Source organism: Chiloscyllium plagiosum, unplaced genomic scaffold (assembly GCF_037043375.1).
Source record: "Chiloscyllium plagiosum isolate Xiang-an unplaced genomic scaffold, Cpla_swu_hap1 HiC_scaffold_46, whole genome shotgun sequence".
Lineage (NCBI taxonomy): Eukaryota > Metazoa > Chordata > Chondrichthyes > Orectolobiformes > Hemiscylliidae > Chiloscyllium > Chiloscyllium plagiosum.
Genome location: NW_028270184.1, coordinates 1301887 through 1319581, shown reverse-complemented (window position 1 = coordinate 1319581; position 17695 = coordinate 1301887). Strand labels below are relative to the sequence as shown.

At 43.6% G+C, this 17695-nt stretch overlaps 1 protein-coding gene across 5 annotated transcripts in view; it reads left to right on the top strand.

Moving 5' to 3' along the window:
• Positions 1-12033, top strand: part of LOC122543785 (transcriptional-regulating factor 1-like) — a 90720-nt gene extending 78687 nt beyond the window's left edge. For 4 of the 5 annotated variants that reach the window (XM_043682554.2, XM_087983574.1, XM_087983575.1 and 1 more), the window contains exons 10-15: positions 162-265; positions 2257-2332; positions 5279-5367; positions 6640-6783; positions 8890-8993; positions 9660-12033. In XM_043682554.2, coding sequence (XP_043538489.1) covers positions 162-265; positions 2257-2332; positions 5279-5367; positions 6640-6783; positions 8890-8993; positions 9660-9951 — 809 coding nt within the window. In that variant the 3' untranslated portion in view covers positions 9952-12033. The remainder of the gene's footprint in view (positions 1-161; positions 266-2256; positions 2333-5278; positions 5368-6639; positions 6784-8889; positions 8994-9659) is intronic. The other variant, XM_043682556.2, reaches the window with a different exon arrangement.
• The last annotated feature ends 5662 nt before the right edge of the window (positions 12034-17695 follow it).

Here is a 17695-nt window from a genome sequence, read left to right as displayed (position 1 = left end):
ACTGGACTCAAAACATTAACTCTACATTCTCTACACAGATGCTGCAGACCTGCTGAGTTTCTCCAGCAATCATGGTTCCTGATGAATCAAGAGTTGATTTGATTTCCTTGTGTGGAAACCATTTTGTGAATCCTTTCCAATGGTTTGCTCTGTGCTTTCAGTGGAGGACCTGCTGAACATGGCCTGTTCCAGTGTGCTGCCAGGTGGAGGACTGAATCGAGAGTTCACCCTACACTGTCTCTCTGAGTTAAATGGAGACATCATGGTAAATATACGCACCTTACTTTTTCTGGAAAATGTTTTGACATGCAGTAATTTGTGATATCCTGTACAGTAAATGTAATATGTGAACAGGTGATGTTCCCAGCGTTCTCTCGCACGGGGGTAAGAAGTCTTTGTTGAGTCCAGGTCCAGGTTGGGTGCTTATGGCCTGGATAAAGTTTTGATACCAATCATACTCTAAAGGCTCAAGGAGCTGACTGACTTTATATATTTTTCACCAGCCTGTTCAGACATGTATGGAATAATGGAGACTTGAACCCAAGCCTCCAAGCCCAGTGGCAGGGACACTACAATTGCACCACCTGGGGGTTAATCGAGAGATTCATGAGGGTTTAGCATAATTTTCATGCATTTGGGGACATTGGATTTAGAAGCCATTAGGTGAATCAGCTATTTGAGCCTAATCCATTATTCACTGGAATGGTCAGAAGCGAGGAATACTGCAGTGAGTAACTCACCTCCTGACTCCCCAAAGCCTGTCCATTATCTACAAGGCACAAGTCAAGAGTGTGATAGAATATTCCTCACTTGCCTTGGATGGGTGTAATTCCAAAAACACTCAAGAAGCTTGACACCATCCAGGACAAAGCAACCTGCTTGATTGGCACCACATCCAGAAACATCCACTCCCTCCACCGCTGATGCTCAGTAAACACTGCTGCTACTACCTACAAGATGCACTGAAGAAATTCACCGAAGATTCTCAGACAGCACTTTCCAAACCCACAACATTTCCAGCTAGTAGGACAAGAGTAGCAGATACATGAGAACAGCACCACCTTTAAGTTCCCTCTGAGCCACTCACCATCCTCACTTGGAAATATATCGCCGTACCTTCACTGTCACTGGGTCAGAATCCTGGAATTCCCTCCTTAATGGCATTGCAGGTCAACCCACAGCAGGTGGATTTCAGTGATTCAAGAAGGCAGTTCACTGCCACCTTCTAACAGGGCAGCTAGGGACCGGGCAATAAATGCTGGCCCAGCCAGAAATGACCACATCCCACAAACAAATAAAACACATTTTGATCAGCTCATAGATGGCCTGATTGTGGCCCAACTTCAATTTCCTGTTCACCAAATAACACAACTTCCTTGTTTACTAAAACTCAGATTTAATGACAGAACCTCCACCACCTTCTGACAAAGATAATCCCACCGTCTAACAACCCTCTGAGAAAAATAATTCTCGTCATCTACAGCCTAAAAGGGAGACTCCTTATTCTTAAGTTCTCAAAGTCTCTCCTGCATGAGGAAACATTTTCCCATATCAACCCCCATCAAGACCATATATGTTTCGATAAGATCATCCCCCATTTTCTCCTAAATTTCAACAGATAGAGGCTTAGCCCAATCTTTCCTCATTAGATAAGCCATTCATCCTAGGAGTTTAGTTGAATGATCAGTCTCTGAACTGCTTCAGTCCCAAATGTATCCTTTTGAAATAAGGAGACCGGAATTGTACTCCTTACTCAAGATATGGTCTCATCAGGGCACTGCAAAGTTCCCTACTTTTACATTTCACTCCTCTTGCAATAAATGCCAGTTTTCCAATTGCCTTTCTAATCACTTGCTAAACTTGCATATTAACCTTTTGTGATTATGAGGACAGGCAGATTCCTCAGTGCCACTGGGTTCTTCAATCTCTCTCTCTTTAAATCATAGACTGTTTTTCTATTCTTCCTGCCAAAACAAACAAGGCACATTCTCATTTACCTAAGTTGTACTACATCCACTAAGTTAGATCCCTTTGAAGACGCTTCATCTCCTCTTGAACCTACTTTCCAATCTAGTTTGATGTCATCAACAAAATTAGCTACTGTACATTCCATCCCTTCATCTAAATCATTTAAAGAGCTGGAGATCCAACAAAGACCCTTATGTGCTCAATGCTGCTAGTTTCCAAAGGCCATTTTAAAAAAAACCCATCATTCTCAACTTGTCCAATTGATAAAGTCTCTTTTTGTGATCAAAGGCTACATTGGAGATGCTGCTACTGAACAATGGGGCCCGTCCAACATCCCATCGACTGGCTGATTACCATTATACAGGTACAGTATCAGAGAAACACTGCTGAATATTTATCAACAAGTTGCATTCAAAATCAGTATTACACGCCTACTCCTACAAGAGAATCGAAAAACACTGCGCATTTATATAGGGTCTACAGAGTAGGAAAAGGAGCTTCACACTTACCACAGTGTGCAAAACAGGAGTCATGGGAATTAGGAACAAAACTCTATGCTAGTTGGAGTCATATCTGGTAAAACGGAAAATGGTTGTGATTGTTGGAGGTCAGTAATCTCAGCTCCAGGATAGGAGTTCCTCGAGATAGTGTCCTAGATCCAACCATCTTCAGCTGCTTCAGCTATGACCTCTCCTCCATCATAAGGTGAGAAGTGGGGACATTCACTGATAATGGCACAATGTTCAGCATCATTCATGACTCCTTGGATATGTAGCAGTCCATGTTTAAATGCAGCAAGACCTGGACAATATCCAGGTTTAGGCTAACAAGTGGCAAGTAACCTTTGCACGACACAAGTGCCCAAGCAATAACCATCTCCAACAGGTGAGAATTCAATGGCATTTCTATTGCTGAATCCCCTACCAACATCCTGGGGGTTACCATTGACCAGAAACTGAACTGGACCAGCCATATAAATACAGTGACTACAAAAGCAGTCAGAGACAGGATACCTTGCAGCAAGTAACTCACCTCCTGACTTCCCAAAGCCTGTCCCACCATCTACAATGCACAAGTCAGGAGTGTGATGGAATACTCCCCACTTGTGTGGATGAGTACAGCTCCAACAACACTGAAGAAGCTTGACACCATCCAGAGTAATGCAGCCCCCACTTGATTGGCTCAACTTGCACAACTCACTAACTCCATCACCAGTAGTGGCAGTGTGTTCCATCGCCAATGCCTCGCAAATAGCACCTTCCAAACCCACAGCCAATACTGTGTAGAGGGATAGGGGCAATTCCCCCAATCAAGTTCCTCTTCAAGCCACTCACCAAAAGACTTGGAAATATATCACTATTGCTTCATTGTCACTGGGACAAAATCCTGGAACCCCTTCCCTAATGGTATTGTGCGTGTCCCTACATCCCACAGACAGCAAGGGCAACTAGAGATATGTAATACATTCTGGGTCCAGGCAGCAACACTCATCCCATAAATGAATAAAAAAGACAATTTGACAAAAAGTTGTATAATATTAGGTCAAAGGAGCAGGTTTTATATCCTTCATCAAGGAGAGAGATGGGAAGATTGATGGGGAGGGTCCAGAGTTTAGATTTAGGCTGCTGGAAATAGGGCTGCCATTGGTGCTGTGAAGTAAATTAAGCAGGGCAAGAGAGGCCAGAGTTAGTGAAACACAGAAATCTGAGGGTTGTAGAGCTGTAAGAGTTTAGACACATAGGAAGCAAAGCAATGGAAGGAAATGAAAATAAAGACTGCCTAGTTAGAGGGCTATGGAGGGATTGAAACACTGTCAGAGGGTCAAAGCTAGAGGAGTATAGCATGGTTGGAGGGTCAGTACTGAGGGAGTGGCACACTGTCAGAGCATCAGTGCTGCACTCTCAGGGAGTCAGTATTGAGACAGTATGGCCAGCGCTGAGGAAATATTGCACAGTTGGAGGGTCAGTGCTGAGGGCTGCTACACTGTTGGAGGGTCAGTGTAAGGGGATGTTGCACTGTCGGAAGGTCAGTGCTGAGGGAGCTCCGCACTGTCGGAGGGTTAGTGCTGAGGGAGCGCTGTACTGATGGAGGGTCAGTACTGAGAATGCACTGCACTGTTGGAGGGTCAGTACGGAGAATGCACTGCACTGTTGGAGGATCAGTACTGAGGATGTGCTGTACTGATGGATGGTCAGTACTGAGGGTGCGCTGCACTGTTGGAGGGTCAGTACTGAGGGTGCGCTGCACTGTTGGAGGGTCAGTACTGAGGGTGCACTGTACTGTTGGAGGGTCAGTACTGAGGGTGCACTGTACTGTTGGAGGGTCAGTACTGAGGGTGCGCTGTACTGATGGATGGTCAGTACTGAGGGTGCGCTGCACTGTTGGAGGGTCAGTACTGAGGGTGCGCTGCACTGTTGGAGGGTCAGTACTGAGGGTGTGCTGTACTGATGGAGGGTCAGTATTGAGGGTGCGCTGCACTGTTGGAGGGTCAGTACTGAGGGTGCGCTGCACTGTTGGAGGGTCAGTACTGAGGGTGTGCTGTACTGATGGAGGGTCAGTATTGAGGGTGCGCTGCACTGTTGGAGGGTCAGTACTGAGGGTGCGCTGCACTGTTGGAGGGTCAGTACTGAGGGTGCGCTGCACTGTTGGAGGGTCAGTACTGAGGGTGCGCTGTACTGATGGAGGGTCAGTATTGAGGGTGCGCTGCACTGTTGGAGGGTCAGTACTGAGGGTGCGCTGCACTGTTGGAGGGTCAGTACTGAGGGTGCGCTGCACTGTTGGAGGATCAGTACTGCACTGTTGTCATTCAGGTGAGATATTAAATTGAGAATAGATGTAAATTATCCTGTAGCCACTGTGATAAGAACAACAAAGGTGTTTCCCTCTGTTCTGGGCCAATATTTATTCAAAACACCAAAGCAGATGATCAGGCCCTTTTCATGTTCTTGTTCATGGCACCTCACTGCATATACTTTTACATTTCATGGTCCCCACATTTCAAAAATGTAGTTAATTGGCTGTAAAGTGCTTTGGAGGGGATCCTGAGGTTGGAAAAATCACCAGAGAAATACAGGACAGATTGTTTTTCCCCGCTTGGATCTCTGTCATCGGTTTTGAATGTCATTCTAAATCAGAGACAGGAGGAGTAATTTCGACCACCAAGGGTGTTCAGCAAGTTCAGGAGTGCACCTGCTTCCTGCTGTTGTAGTGTTTTGGTGCAGTAACAGCCTGCCCCTAGAACAGCTTTGTTCCAGGTGAGCAACTTCTCAGTATATTCATAATTCAGAATCGTTTATTCTTTTTCTGACAGGAAGCAGTAACTGGACTCCTAGTGAACGCAGAGTTTTTAATAAAGCTTTCGGGGTGCACAGGAAAGACTTCCACATGGTTCAGAAGATGGTATGTGATGAAGAATTCAGGGGCATTTAAACTCAAGATTCTAATTTGCTGCTTCCAGAGATTTTAGCACAAAATCACAGACTGCTAACAGTCAGCACTGAGGGAGTACCGCACTGTCGGAGGATTAGTGCTGAGGGAACGCCTCACTGTCAGAGGGCCAGTGCTGAGGGAGCGCCACACTGTCGGAAGGCCAGTGCTGAGGAAGCGACGCACTGTTGGAGGGTCAGTGCTGAGGGAGCACTGTCGACCCAGCCCTATCAGAATCCTTTCTGTTTCAATGACATAACCTTTAATTCTTCTACATTTCAGTGAATACACACTCAGTTGGCATAATTTCTCTTCATACAAGGAATTATTTGGTAGTTCTAATAATAAGAACATGGAATTTCTTACCAGATAGGGTGGATAAGGTCAAGTACAGGTTACATTTAAAAGGGGGTGAAGGTGGGGCTCAAAGGAATAGGAGAATAGAACATAGTATATAGAACAATACAGCGCAGAACAGGCCCTTCGGCTCTCGATGTTGCGCCAACCTGTGAACTATTCTCAGCTCGTCCCTCTACACTATCCCATCATCATCCATGTGCTCATCCAAGGATTGTTTAAATCTCCCTAATGTGGCTGAGTTAACTACACTGGCAGGTAGGACATTCCACGCCCTTACTTCTCTCTGAGTAAAGAACCTACCCCTGACATCTGTCTTAAATCTATCACACCTCAATTTGTAGCTATGTCCCCTCGTACAAGCTGACGTCATCATCCTTTAGAAAAAGACTTTCACTGTCTACCCTATCTAATTCTCTGATCATCTTGTATGTCTCTATCAAATCCCCTCTTAGCCTCCTTCTTTCCAATAAGAACAGACCCAAGTCTCTCAACTGTTCCTCATAAGACCTTCCCTCCAGACCAGGCAACATCCTGGTAAATCTCCTCTGCACCTTTTCCAATGCTTCCACCTCCTTCCCGAAATATGGCAACCAGAACTGTACACAATATTCCAAGTGAGGCCGCACCAGTGTTTTGTATAGTTGCAGTATGATATTGCGGCTCTGGAACTCAATCCCTCTACTAATGAAACCTAACACACTGTCGGGTACATTTAAAAGGGGGTAAAGGTGGGGCTCAAGGAATAGATGGATATCTTTATTGGTGGCAGTTGACTTGAGTGTATGGAAATACATGAGTTCTTTCTGTGTTCTTTATTCAATGTATCTTACAGGGAACCTCACACCTATAATGCATCAATGACCACCTTCTGTTGCATTATTACAGGTGAAATCCAAACTGGTTACAGAGTGTGTTGAGTATTACTATAACTTTAAGAAGATCCTCAAGTTTAACAAGAAATATCGCCATCGACCGTCAGATACAGATGATGATTGGAACAATGTCTTCAAACAAGACACTGACTGTGAGGTGAGACTCCAATTATTACAATGGAACAGGTGGTTTGTATGTTGTTGCAAATGCTCCCAAGGAAGATACAGCATGGGTCTAGATAGACAGTAAAACTCTCTCTACTCCTTTAACTGAAAGTAAAGCTACCTCAACACTGTCCAGATCAAATACTTCCAGGACAGGGGCAGCAGGGGGTTAGATACAGAATAAAGCTAAAGCTTCCTACACTCCCAGGACAGGGACAGCATGAAATTAGACATAGAATAAAGCTCCCTCTACACTGTCCTCAACAAACACTCCCAGAACAAGGCCAGTCCGGGGTTAGATACAGACTAACGCTCCCTTTGCCATGCGTTATAATCCTAGCTGATGTTATTACTGGATAAGTCAGATCCCTCAAAAACCGAAGAGGAGCAGCAGTAGGCCATTCAGCCCTTTGAGCCTACTCTACAATTCAATATGATCATGGCTCATTATCCTCCTCAGCACCCTGTTCTTGCTTTCTCCCCATACCCATTGCTCCTGTTAGCCCTAAGATTAATACCTAACTCCTTCTTGAAAACATTCAAATCTTTAACCTGAACCGCTTTCTGTGGCAGAGAATTCCAAAGGCTCACCACTCTCTGGTGAAGGCATTTCTCCTCATCTCAGTCCTAAATGGCCTAGCCTGTATCCTGAGACTGTGGCCCCTGGTTCAGTCAACAGGAATATCCTTCCTGTATTTTCCCTGTCTAGTCCTGTTAGGATTTTATAAGTTTCTATTCTTCATCCTCTAAACTCCAGTGAACTTTAACTGATCCAGTCTCTGTTTGTCCTGCCATCTCAGACTGAAATCTGGCTTGAGAGATCATATTTGATTTGGTTTTAATGAACTGGACTCTTACTGAGACAAATGCACTCAATGTTACTGTCTTTGTTTTAACAATAAAACAGAAGTTTGTTAAGCAAAAAAAAAGATAAAACTGGATAAACACATTTTACTTATTATACAAATTCATAAAGTTTAAATACAAAGTACAACTGTAATGCTATTTACCCCTAATCTCTCCTTTCCAAATTTAAAACAAAATCTCTCATACAGTACCATACAGCAAAACTTGTACAGTATTCACATCAGAGTTCCTTTCTTCAACACCTTGATTGGTTTAAACTGATTGTGATCTTTAACTCCTAGACTTCAAGCCCTCTTCAAGGCTTCATTTCAACACTTGCATTCTGGGATGATCACTAACTCCTAACCCTGAGATAAATTATTTTACAATATTATCCACTTCTTAGGAACACTCTCAGTTTATATCAGAACTATCCAAATCAAACTGTCCCAAGGCCTATATAGGCTTGTGGTGAGTTAGCATATATTGCACAAGGTAATTGTAATTTTATTCAAAATGGGTGTCAGCTCTCAACTCTCCAAAGTCTGCTCACCTTCTAAAGGCACCAGGCAGGTGTGATGGAATACTCCCCGCTTGTTTGGATATGTGCAACTCCAGCAAAACTCAAGAGATTTGACAGGATAAAGCTGCCCGCCTGATTGACACACACTCCACCACTAATGGTCAGCAGCAGCAGTGTGTACCATTTACAAGACACACTACAGAAATTCATCAATGCTCCTTTAACAACAGCTTCCAAACCCACAACCAGTATCATCCAGGAGGAGAAGGACAGCACATACACGAGAACACCATTACCTGCAAGTTTCCCTCAAAGCCACACACCATCCTTGCATGGAAATATATCTCTGTCCCTCCAGTGTCAAGGGGTCAAAATTGTGGAACTCCCTCTCTAATAACACAGTGGATGTCCCTACACCACACAAACTGCACAGTTCAAGAAGATAGCTCAACACTGCTTTCTGAAGTACAATTAGAGATAAGCAATAAACAGTGACGCTGCATGGGATGCCCACATCCCGAAGAACTGCGTAAAGGTCTGAACAAAGAGTGTTGCTGTTCCTATTCATGTAGTCTTTGAGAGTACACTCTAGAATTGGGCAAGGAATTTCATCAAGTGTTGAAATGGATGTATCCATGATGCACATCCATGGGCAATTGTAGTTTGTATCATTATATTTTAGACCCAGAATATGTTTCTAAGTTTTTGCTGTTTCATTTGAATTCAAAGCAGCCATTTACCAGTTCTCAATCAATACAGCATGCTCACAGAGTGGAGAGAGAGGTTCCTTGCCCCACAGTCATCGGCAACTTTCCCTGCAAACAATGTGGCAAGTAAGTGTACCTGTCATTAGCCATACGACAGAAAGGGAAACATAGAGATACAGACAGGGGAAGAGAGAGAAAAAAAAACATGGACACACAGCAATAAAAACATGGGAAGATCAAGGATATAAACAGACAGACACAGACAGAAACAGAGATGTGGGCCAATCATCAACATGGGCAGAGACAAACATCAACATAAACTCAAGTCACTTGGGGACTGGTGGGAGTCTTAAAGAGACTTTCACCAGGGGACTGAGGAGAGCTCTCTCTCCAAATTCAGCCTCCTTTCTGATCTACCCTGACCCTCTCATGCACAGTCTCGCTGGCCCACACTCAATCCAAGGCTTTCAACCATAGTTCCCTTGTTGACCACCACGACAAGGAACAGAGGCATAAGCAAGAGCATGGACAGGAGCAGGTATCAGATTCAGACAAGGACAGAGACACACAGACAGGAACAGAAAGACAGGCACAAACAGGATGGGACAAATAGACACAATTGATGGACAGAAACTTTCGCTACATAAAGATCAAGACAGTTCTACTAGAACAGACATAAGTGTGCACAATCACAGATAGAATGTTTATCTTTACTGTACCATACAACACAAGATTCCTTATTAATTGTTTTTTTAAAATATTTCTGTCCTCCTCAAACATAAAACAATCCAGGATGTTTTACAAAATCAAGAGTCGAAACGCTCACATGAAGATCCACAGGCAACAGGATGACTGGCAGCACCGGTCTCAAGATACCCTTTATTCTCCAGTCATGTACACAGGGGCAACGCTGGGCAAATTGACTACCACTCCTCCTGCCTACCCCAGCTGGGACAATAGGGAGATCCAGGAGCAGCTGGAGGCCATGTCGGAGGCTATGACCTGTACGAGTCAACCCCCACTGTTTCACCAGGATGTGAAACTGAACCTCGCCAAAGAAAAGTGCCAAAATATTTTCATATAACAAACTCAAAGAAATGCAATTCTTTGTAATGCACTAACTGTGAAGACTTCAACCCATCTGGGTCTTAAACACTTGTGCGTACAGACTCAGACCAAGACTTTTGTTTAGCATCAACAGAAACTGAGCCCCTTTCAGCAAATCAACATTTACAGAATTGGGGCGAAGGATTTTATTCATTATTTTCTCACTGATGCGTGACATTGAGATTTTTTTAATAATGTAGCATACACAAATATCTATTTTAATTAATTTTGCCATCCCCTCTTCTCAATGGTTAGCACTGCTGCCTCTCAGCACCAGGACTTGGATTCAATTCGAGTCTTGGGCAACTGTCTGTGTGGAATTTGCACATTCTCCCCGTGTCTGTGTGGTTTCCTCCCACAATCCGTAGATGTGCAGGTTAGATGAATTGGCCATGCTAAATTACCCATAGTGTTCAGGGATGTGTAGGTTAGGTGCATTAGTTTTGAATCCTAATGCCTTGCTCAGCACCAATGTTAATGCACACCATTTGGATTTGGGGGAGGTGTCCTAAAAGAGACTTTTACCAGAGGACTGGGGAGAGCCCAGTCTCTCCAAATTCAGCCTTCTTTCTGATCTACCCTGACCCTCTCATGCAGTCTCTCTGCCCCAAACTGCAATCCAAAGCTCTTAACCACAGTTTCTTTGTTGACCACCACGATAGGGAGTTTCCTCCTGATGGTGCTCTGCCAGATGAGCTCTCAATTAGAACAGAGGGTTGGGCATTGAGCGAACACAGCAAGCTGACCTCCTCCTGCACACTGCTTTGGGGTCCAATGGTACAGTCAAGATGAATCTGATGATCCAACACTCTCAGGCTGGAAATGATGGCAAACTGATGGCTTAGAAAATTTCACTCCTCCACGGATTATATAACAAATCCCTCGTAAACTTTAAACAAGGTTATTTTTAGTTCTGGTCACCTCACTTTAGGAAAGATGTGGAAGCTTTGGAGAGGGTGCAGAGAAGATTTACCAGGATGTTGCCTGGAATGGAGAATAGGTCGTACGAGGATAGGTTGAGAGTACTAGGCCTTCTCTCATTGGAATGGCGAAGGATGAGGGGTGACTTGATAGAGGTTTAGAAGATGATCAGAGGAATAGATAGAGTAGACAATCAGAAACTTTTCCCCCCGGCACAACAGAGTGTTACAAGGGGACATAAATTTAAGGTGAAGGGTGGAAGGTATAGGGGGGATGTCAGGGGTAGGTTCTTTACCCAGAGAGTGGTGGGGGCATGGAATGCGCTGCCTGTGGGAGTGGCAGAGTCAGAATCATTGGCGACCTTTAAGCGGCAATTGGATAGGTACATGGATAGCTGCTTAAGCTAGGACAAATGTTCGGCACAACATCGTGGGCCGAAGGGCCTGTTCTGTACTGTATTGTTCTATGTTCTATTATAAAGATCAGGTCGTGTTCCTAACTGCATTGAACTTTATGTATCAGAATCATAGAACAGATAGAGGCCATTCGGCCCATCAAGTTTACACTGACACTCTGAAGAGCAATCCACCCAGACCCACCCTATCCCTACACCTACTATGGCTAATCTAGCTAGCCTGTACATTCCCTGGGCACTATGGGACAAAAAGCATGGCCAATCCACCTAACCTGCACAAGGGGGTGGTGCATCTATGGAATGAGCTGCCCAAAGAAGTGGTAGAGGCAAGTACAATTACAATATTTAAAAGACATTTGTACAGGTACATGGATAGGAAAGGTTTACTTGGAATACTGCGTCCAGTTCTGGTCGCCCTATTATAGAAAAGATGTGGATGCTTTGGAGAGGGTTCAGAGGAGGTTTACCAGGATGCTGCCTGGACTGGAGGGCTTATCTTAAGAGAGGTTGACTGAGCTCGGACTTTTTTCATTGGAGAAAAGGAGGAGGAGAGGGGACCTAATTGAGGTATACAAGATAATGAGAGGCATAGATAAGAGTCGATTGAGACAGTCAGCAGTAATCTAACTGAATGGTGGACAAAGTGAGGGCTGCAGATGCTGGAGATCAGAGTTGAGAGTGGGGTGCTAGAGAAGCACAGCAGGTCAGGCAGCATCTGAGGAGCAGGAGAATCGACGTTTTGGGCATCAATTCCTGATGATAGGCTAATGCCTGAAACGTCGATTCTCCTGCTCCTTGGATGCTGCCTGACCTGCTATATAAAGAACAAAGGAGTGTGATGGAATACTCCCCACTTGGCCTGGATGAGTGCAGATCCAACAATACTCAAAGCTTTTAGGGACAAAGCAGCCCCTCTTGGTTGACTTCCCATCCACCAACTTCAGCATTCATTCCCTTCACCACTGGCACCTAGTGGCATCATTGTCCCACCTACAAGACACACTGCTGCAATTCACCAAGATTTCTCCAGTAGCACATTCCAAACCCAGAAACACTACCACCTAGGAGGACAAGGACAGCAGACTTATGGGAGCATCACCACCTACAAGTTCCTCTTCAAGCCACACATCAATGGACTTGGAAGTATATCACGGTTCCATCAGTATTGTTGGGTTAACAGCCTGGGCTCTTCTTCTTAACAACTGTTTATGAATGCAGCTCACCACCACCTTCTCAAAGCCAGTGGGGATGGGCAACATATGCTGCCCCAGCCAGTGGCACCCAGTGAAAAAATAATTTTAATTAAATGAACTGATAGGATATGGAGTGCACTGCCTAATTCAATAACAGGTTTCAAAAGGGAAATGTGGAAGCACTTTATGGCAAAAAATATTAAGGAGAAAGAGGTGGGAAGTGAGTCTAACTGATTGTTCTTGAAAAGAGGTGGGGCGGCCTCAAATGGGTTCAAAGAGCTCTCCTATGTTATTTAATGAATGTGGATGAGGTTGCCTTCCACCAGTCTGGAATCACAGAACACTGTATGGACAAGTCTCAATGTTAAGGTAATTAACTAGGCCGGGGAGACCACTGGAATCATTAAGGCCATCTTGATGGGTTTTCATTAGGGAAAGGCACATGGAGATAGACAGGTAAATGAAGTAGAGGTACAAAGCAGCCATGAGTTAACAGGGTGTAAATAGCTTGGAGAGTTTATACCATTGAAACTTTAGGTTAAAGAAGGCCAGCTTGCTGGTGGTAATTTCTTCAATTGTGTACATGTCAAAACTTTGAGAGACATCCAATAAATGGCTTTCTCCACTGTCCACATTAATTCACTCCTCATAGATTCCCCCCAAAACTGGGTTCTCTCCACCCTCAAAGAAAAGCTGCACATGGCTGCAATCCACAGGAACATAGGGCTTGAGCAGTGGCTCACTTGGCTATTGTGCCTACCATTCAATAAGATCACAGCTGATCTGTTATGTTATCTAATGCTGTCTTGAATAAAGTTAAAGACTCAGTCTCTACTATCTTCTGGGGAAGAAAATTCCACACTCAAAAGACCCTCGGCAAATGACATTCTGCCTTATAGGGGAAACCTTATATTATTAAACGGTGTTCCCTGATTTTATTCCCTCCCCCAGGCAAACGCCTTCTGGACTTCAATCCCCTAAAGATCTTCTGTTTTAATGAAATCACCTCTCATTCTTCTAATTCCCAGTGGTTACAAAGCTAGCCTGTTCAACCTGTTCCTCATAAGATAACACCTTCATCAATTATTAAAGTGAAATAAAAGCAAAGTGCTGGATCAACTCAGCAAGTCTTGGAGCATCTGTGAAGAGACGGTTAATGTTTCGAGACCAATCTAGCTTTTTTCCCGAACATTGGGAACAATTATATTGGACTTGGAACTTAACTCTCTCCACAGATACTGTCAGATCTGCTGAGCTTCTTCATCAATTTCTGTTTTTATTTCAGTTTTCCAGCATATACAGTCATTTATTTTTAAATTAATTCGCTCAATTGCTTCTGAAGCAAGTTTTATTTTTATTTTCTGTACACCGCGTTCCAGATGTGATCTCAACAATGGTCTATAAAACTATACCAACATTTCTCAACTTTTATATTCTATTCCTTTTGCAATAAATGACAACATTCCATGAATAATTTTCATCAGTATTCACACTAGGAAAAGACAATGTTGTCGAGGAGATTACTGAGACACAGACTACTAGACTAGATGGGATTGAGGTTCACAAGGAGGTGGTGTTAGCAACTCTGGCAAGTCTGAAAATAGATAAGTCCCCTGGGCCGGATGGGATTTATCCTAGGAATCTCTGGGAAGCCAGGGAAGAGATTACCAAAGCTTTGGCTTTGATCTTTATGTCATCATTGTCTACATGAATAGTGTCAGAAGACTGGAAGATAGCAAATGTTGTTCCCTTGTTTAAGAAGGGGGGTAGAGACAACCCTGGTAATTATAGACCAGTGAGCCTTACTTCAGTTGTGGGTTAATTGTTGGAAAAGGTTAGAAGAGACAGGATTTATAATCATCTAGAAAGGAATAAGCTGATTAAGGAGTCAACATGGTTGTGTAAAGGGTAGGTCATGCCTCACAAACCATATTGAACTCTTTGATAAGGTCATCAAACATGTGCATCAGGGTAAAGCGGTTGATGTGCATATGGATTTCAGTCAGGCATTTGATAAGGTTCCCCACAGTAGGCTATTGCACAAAATACAGAAGCATGGGATTGAGGGTGGTTTAGTGGTTTGAATCAGAAATTGGCTAGCTGAAAGAAGACAGAGGGTGGTGGTTGATGGGAAACGTTCATCCTGGAGTTCACAAGGATCTGTTTTGGAACCACTGCTGTTTGTCATTTTTATAAATGACCTAGATGAGGGCATAGAAGGATGGGTTAGTAAATTTGCAGATGACACGAAGATCAGTAGAGTTGTGGATAGTGCAGAAGGATATTATAGGTTATAGAGGGACACAGATAAGCTGCAGAGCGGGGCTGAGAAATGGCAAATGGAGTTTAATGCAGAAAAGTGTGAGGCGATTCACTTTGGAAGAAGTAACATGAATAAAGAGGACTGGGCTAATGGTAGTGCAGATGAGCAGAGAGATCTCGTGTACGTAGAGATGTCTACGTACATAAATCCCTGAAAGTTGCCATCCAGGTTGATAGGGTTGTTAAGAAGGCATATGGTATGTTGGCTTTTATTGGTAGAGGGATTGAGTTTCAGAACCATGAGGTCTTGCTGCAGCTGTACAAAACTCTGGTGCGGCCGCATTTGGACTATTGCATATAGTTCTGGTCACTGCATTATAGGAAGGATATGGAAACTTTGGAAAGGATTCAGAGGAGATTTACTGGGATGTTGCCTGGTATGGAGGGAAGGTCTTATTAGGAAAGGCTGAGGGACTTAAGATTGTTTTTGTTAGAGAGAAGGTGAACAGGTGACTTAATTGAGACATTAAGATAATCAGAGGGTTAGATAGGATGGACGGTGAGAGCTTTTGTTCTTCAGATGGTGATGGCTAGCACAAAAGGGCATAGCTTTAAACTGAGGGGCGATAGAGGACAGATGTCAGAGGTAGTTTCTTTACTCAGAATAGTAGGGGTGTGGAACGAATTGCCTGCAACAGTAGTGGACTTGCCAATCTTAAGGGCATTTAAATGGTCACTGAATAGACATATGGACGGATGGAATAGTGTAGGTTAGATGGGCTTCAGAATGGTTTCACAGGTCAGCGCAACATCGAGGGCCGAAGGACCTGTACTGCACTGTAATGTTCTATGTTCAATTTGTCTTTCTAATCATTTGATGTACCTGCATACTAATACTTTGAGATTCTCTTATCAGGACGTCCAGATCTTTCTGTTTTGTGGAGTTGTGCAATCTCCCTCCATTAAAGGTGTACTGCTTTTCTTTCCTTCCTGTTAAAATGGGCAAATTCACATTTACTCAGAGTACATGCTCCTAGACCAGCTCCAACTAATGTCACATTAATAGCTTTCGAGACTGACCTAAGATGTCAACGATTAAATGACTAGGAGAAAAAGTTAGGACTGCAGATACTGGAGATCAGCGTCAAGAATGTGGTGCTGGAAAAGCACAGCAGGTCAAGCAGCATCTGGAGGAGCAGGAGAATCGATATTTCAGGCATAAGCCTTTCATCAGGAATTGCTGATGAAGGGCTAATGCCCAAAACGTCGATTCTCCTACTCCTCAGATGATGCCTGACCTGCTGTGCTTTTCCAGCACCAAACTTTTGACAATGATTAAATAACATCAAGAAAGTGTGGGTCAAACAGTCAGCTTTCAATATACGGGACAAGACATGCAGGATCTACCTAACATGGACACAAACCTCCAATATCACAATGGGTGGGGAAGTCCTGAGGTTAGTCTGGAAGAGGGAGAAAACAGTTAGACCCAATGCCATGTAGATGTAGCAATTAACATTTTATGTGAAGGGGATCATCACATAACGTGACGTTATTAAAGTAATCCTTAGTCTCAAGAGTCTACCTTAGATGGTGACACTGTGGCACCAAAATACTTGCTCCATAATAGGTGTGAGAAACTGAAGTGAAAAATCAGGAAACCCATTAATATGAGAGCTGTGAAATGTTCCATGCCTTCCAACTACAGCATCATAAAGCTTATATCAAATTGTGGACCCTCTTGGCTCAGGAAGTTGACTCAAGGCATTGAGAATTTTCCACCTGTCAAAAACCCACGAGGAGAACATTCATCTGAAATCCATTCTTTGAGAGATGCGTAAATGTCTTCCTGCAGAGCCCAGGCTTAACACTATTGCATGTGTCTTGTGTAAGTAAAGTCAGTTCTTTTATAACACAATGATTGCACTTAGTGTTGTCAATGTAATCACATTACATCCAAGGCAAGTTTTAAAAATTTGTGCTTCAGAAACAGCGTCCCCAAAATATCAACCGTGTTACAGCGAATTTGTGTTCACAAGAGATGTGTTATAGCTGGATGACCTATACCAAATTACTAAGAGTTGAATGTTTACAACTCATGCATACCCACAACCTCAACTGACACAGCCTGGCTTCAGAAAGGGCCTGATACCCTGAGGTCAACTAAAATTGGAGAGGAAAGCTGTGAATTAGGTTCACGTTGTTGCAGAGAGGACGCCCTGGTGGAAAGGAGCTAGAATGGGAACAGTAAGGCATGCTCAAAGGCAGAAAAGCATACACCACACAATATATATATCTCACCTGATTAGGGAATTGAGACGAATAAAAGCATTTAAAGGAAGGCCAGCTAAAACAGTGGAACAGAGGAATAGAAGCAAATGGAAATAGGAAGAGCTGAAGATGAGTGAGAGGAGACTGGTGTGAAACATATAATTGGCAGCATTGTGCTACTACTCAACACAGCATTCATGCTGTAAATTCTATGCAGGTGATACTGTTCTCTGTAAACCTCAACGCATTTCTTTCTTTTCATGAAGCTGGACACAGATGTTACGAATCAATTACTTCCCAAAGTCCGTATAGGTGACGGCAGCTGCATATCCTGCGCTTGTAAAACGCTTCTTGTTGTAAAGATCCACTGACCTTCACCAGACTCCATGATGAAGTACTCCTAGAAGGTAAAGTCATAATATTGCACGCTCTTTCAGATAGTGGATTCATGTTTAGACCATTTCTTCTTCCCAAGGTAGCACCATCTCTCGGGGGAGGGGGGGGGGAAATCCTTCCCAAGTACTGAAACAAGGGGCAACAGAAACAGTATACGTACCCAGCAGTGTGAACTGCTGCTCGAGTGTTCCTCATTAGGTGATCCAACAAAAAAAACTCCTGAATACATTTAGAGATAACGTACAGTCCCACACACATCATGC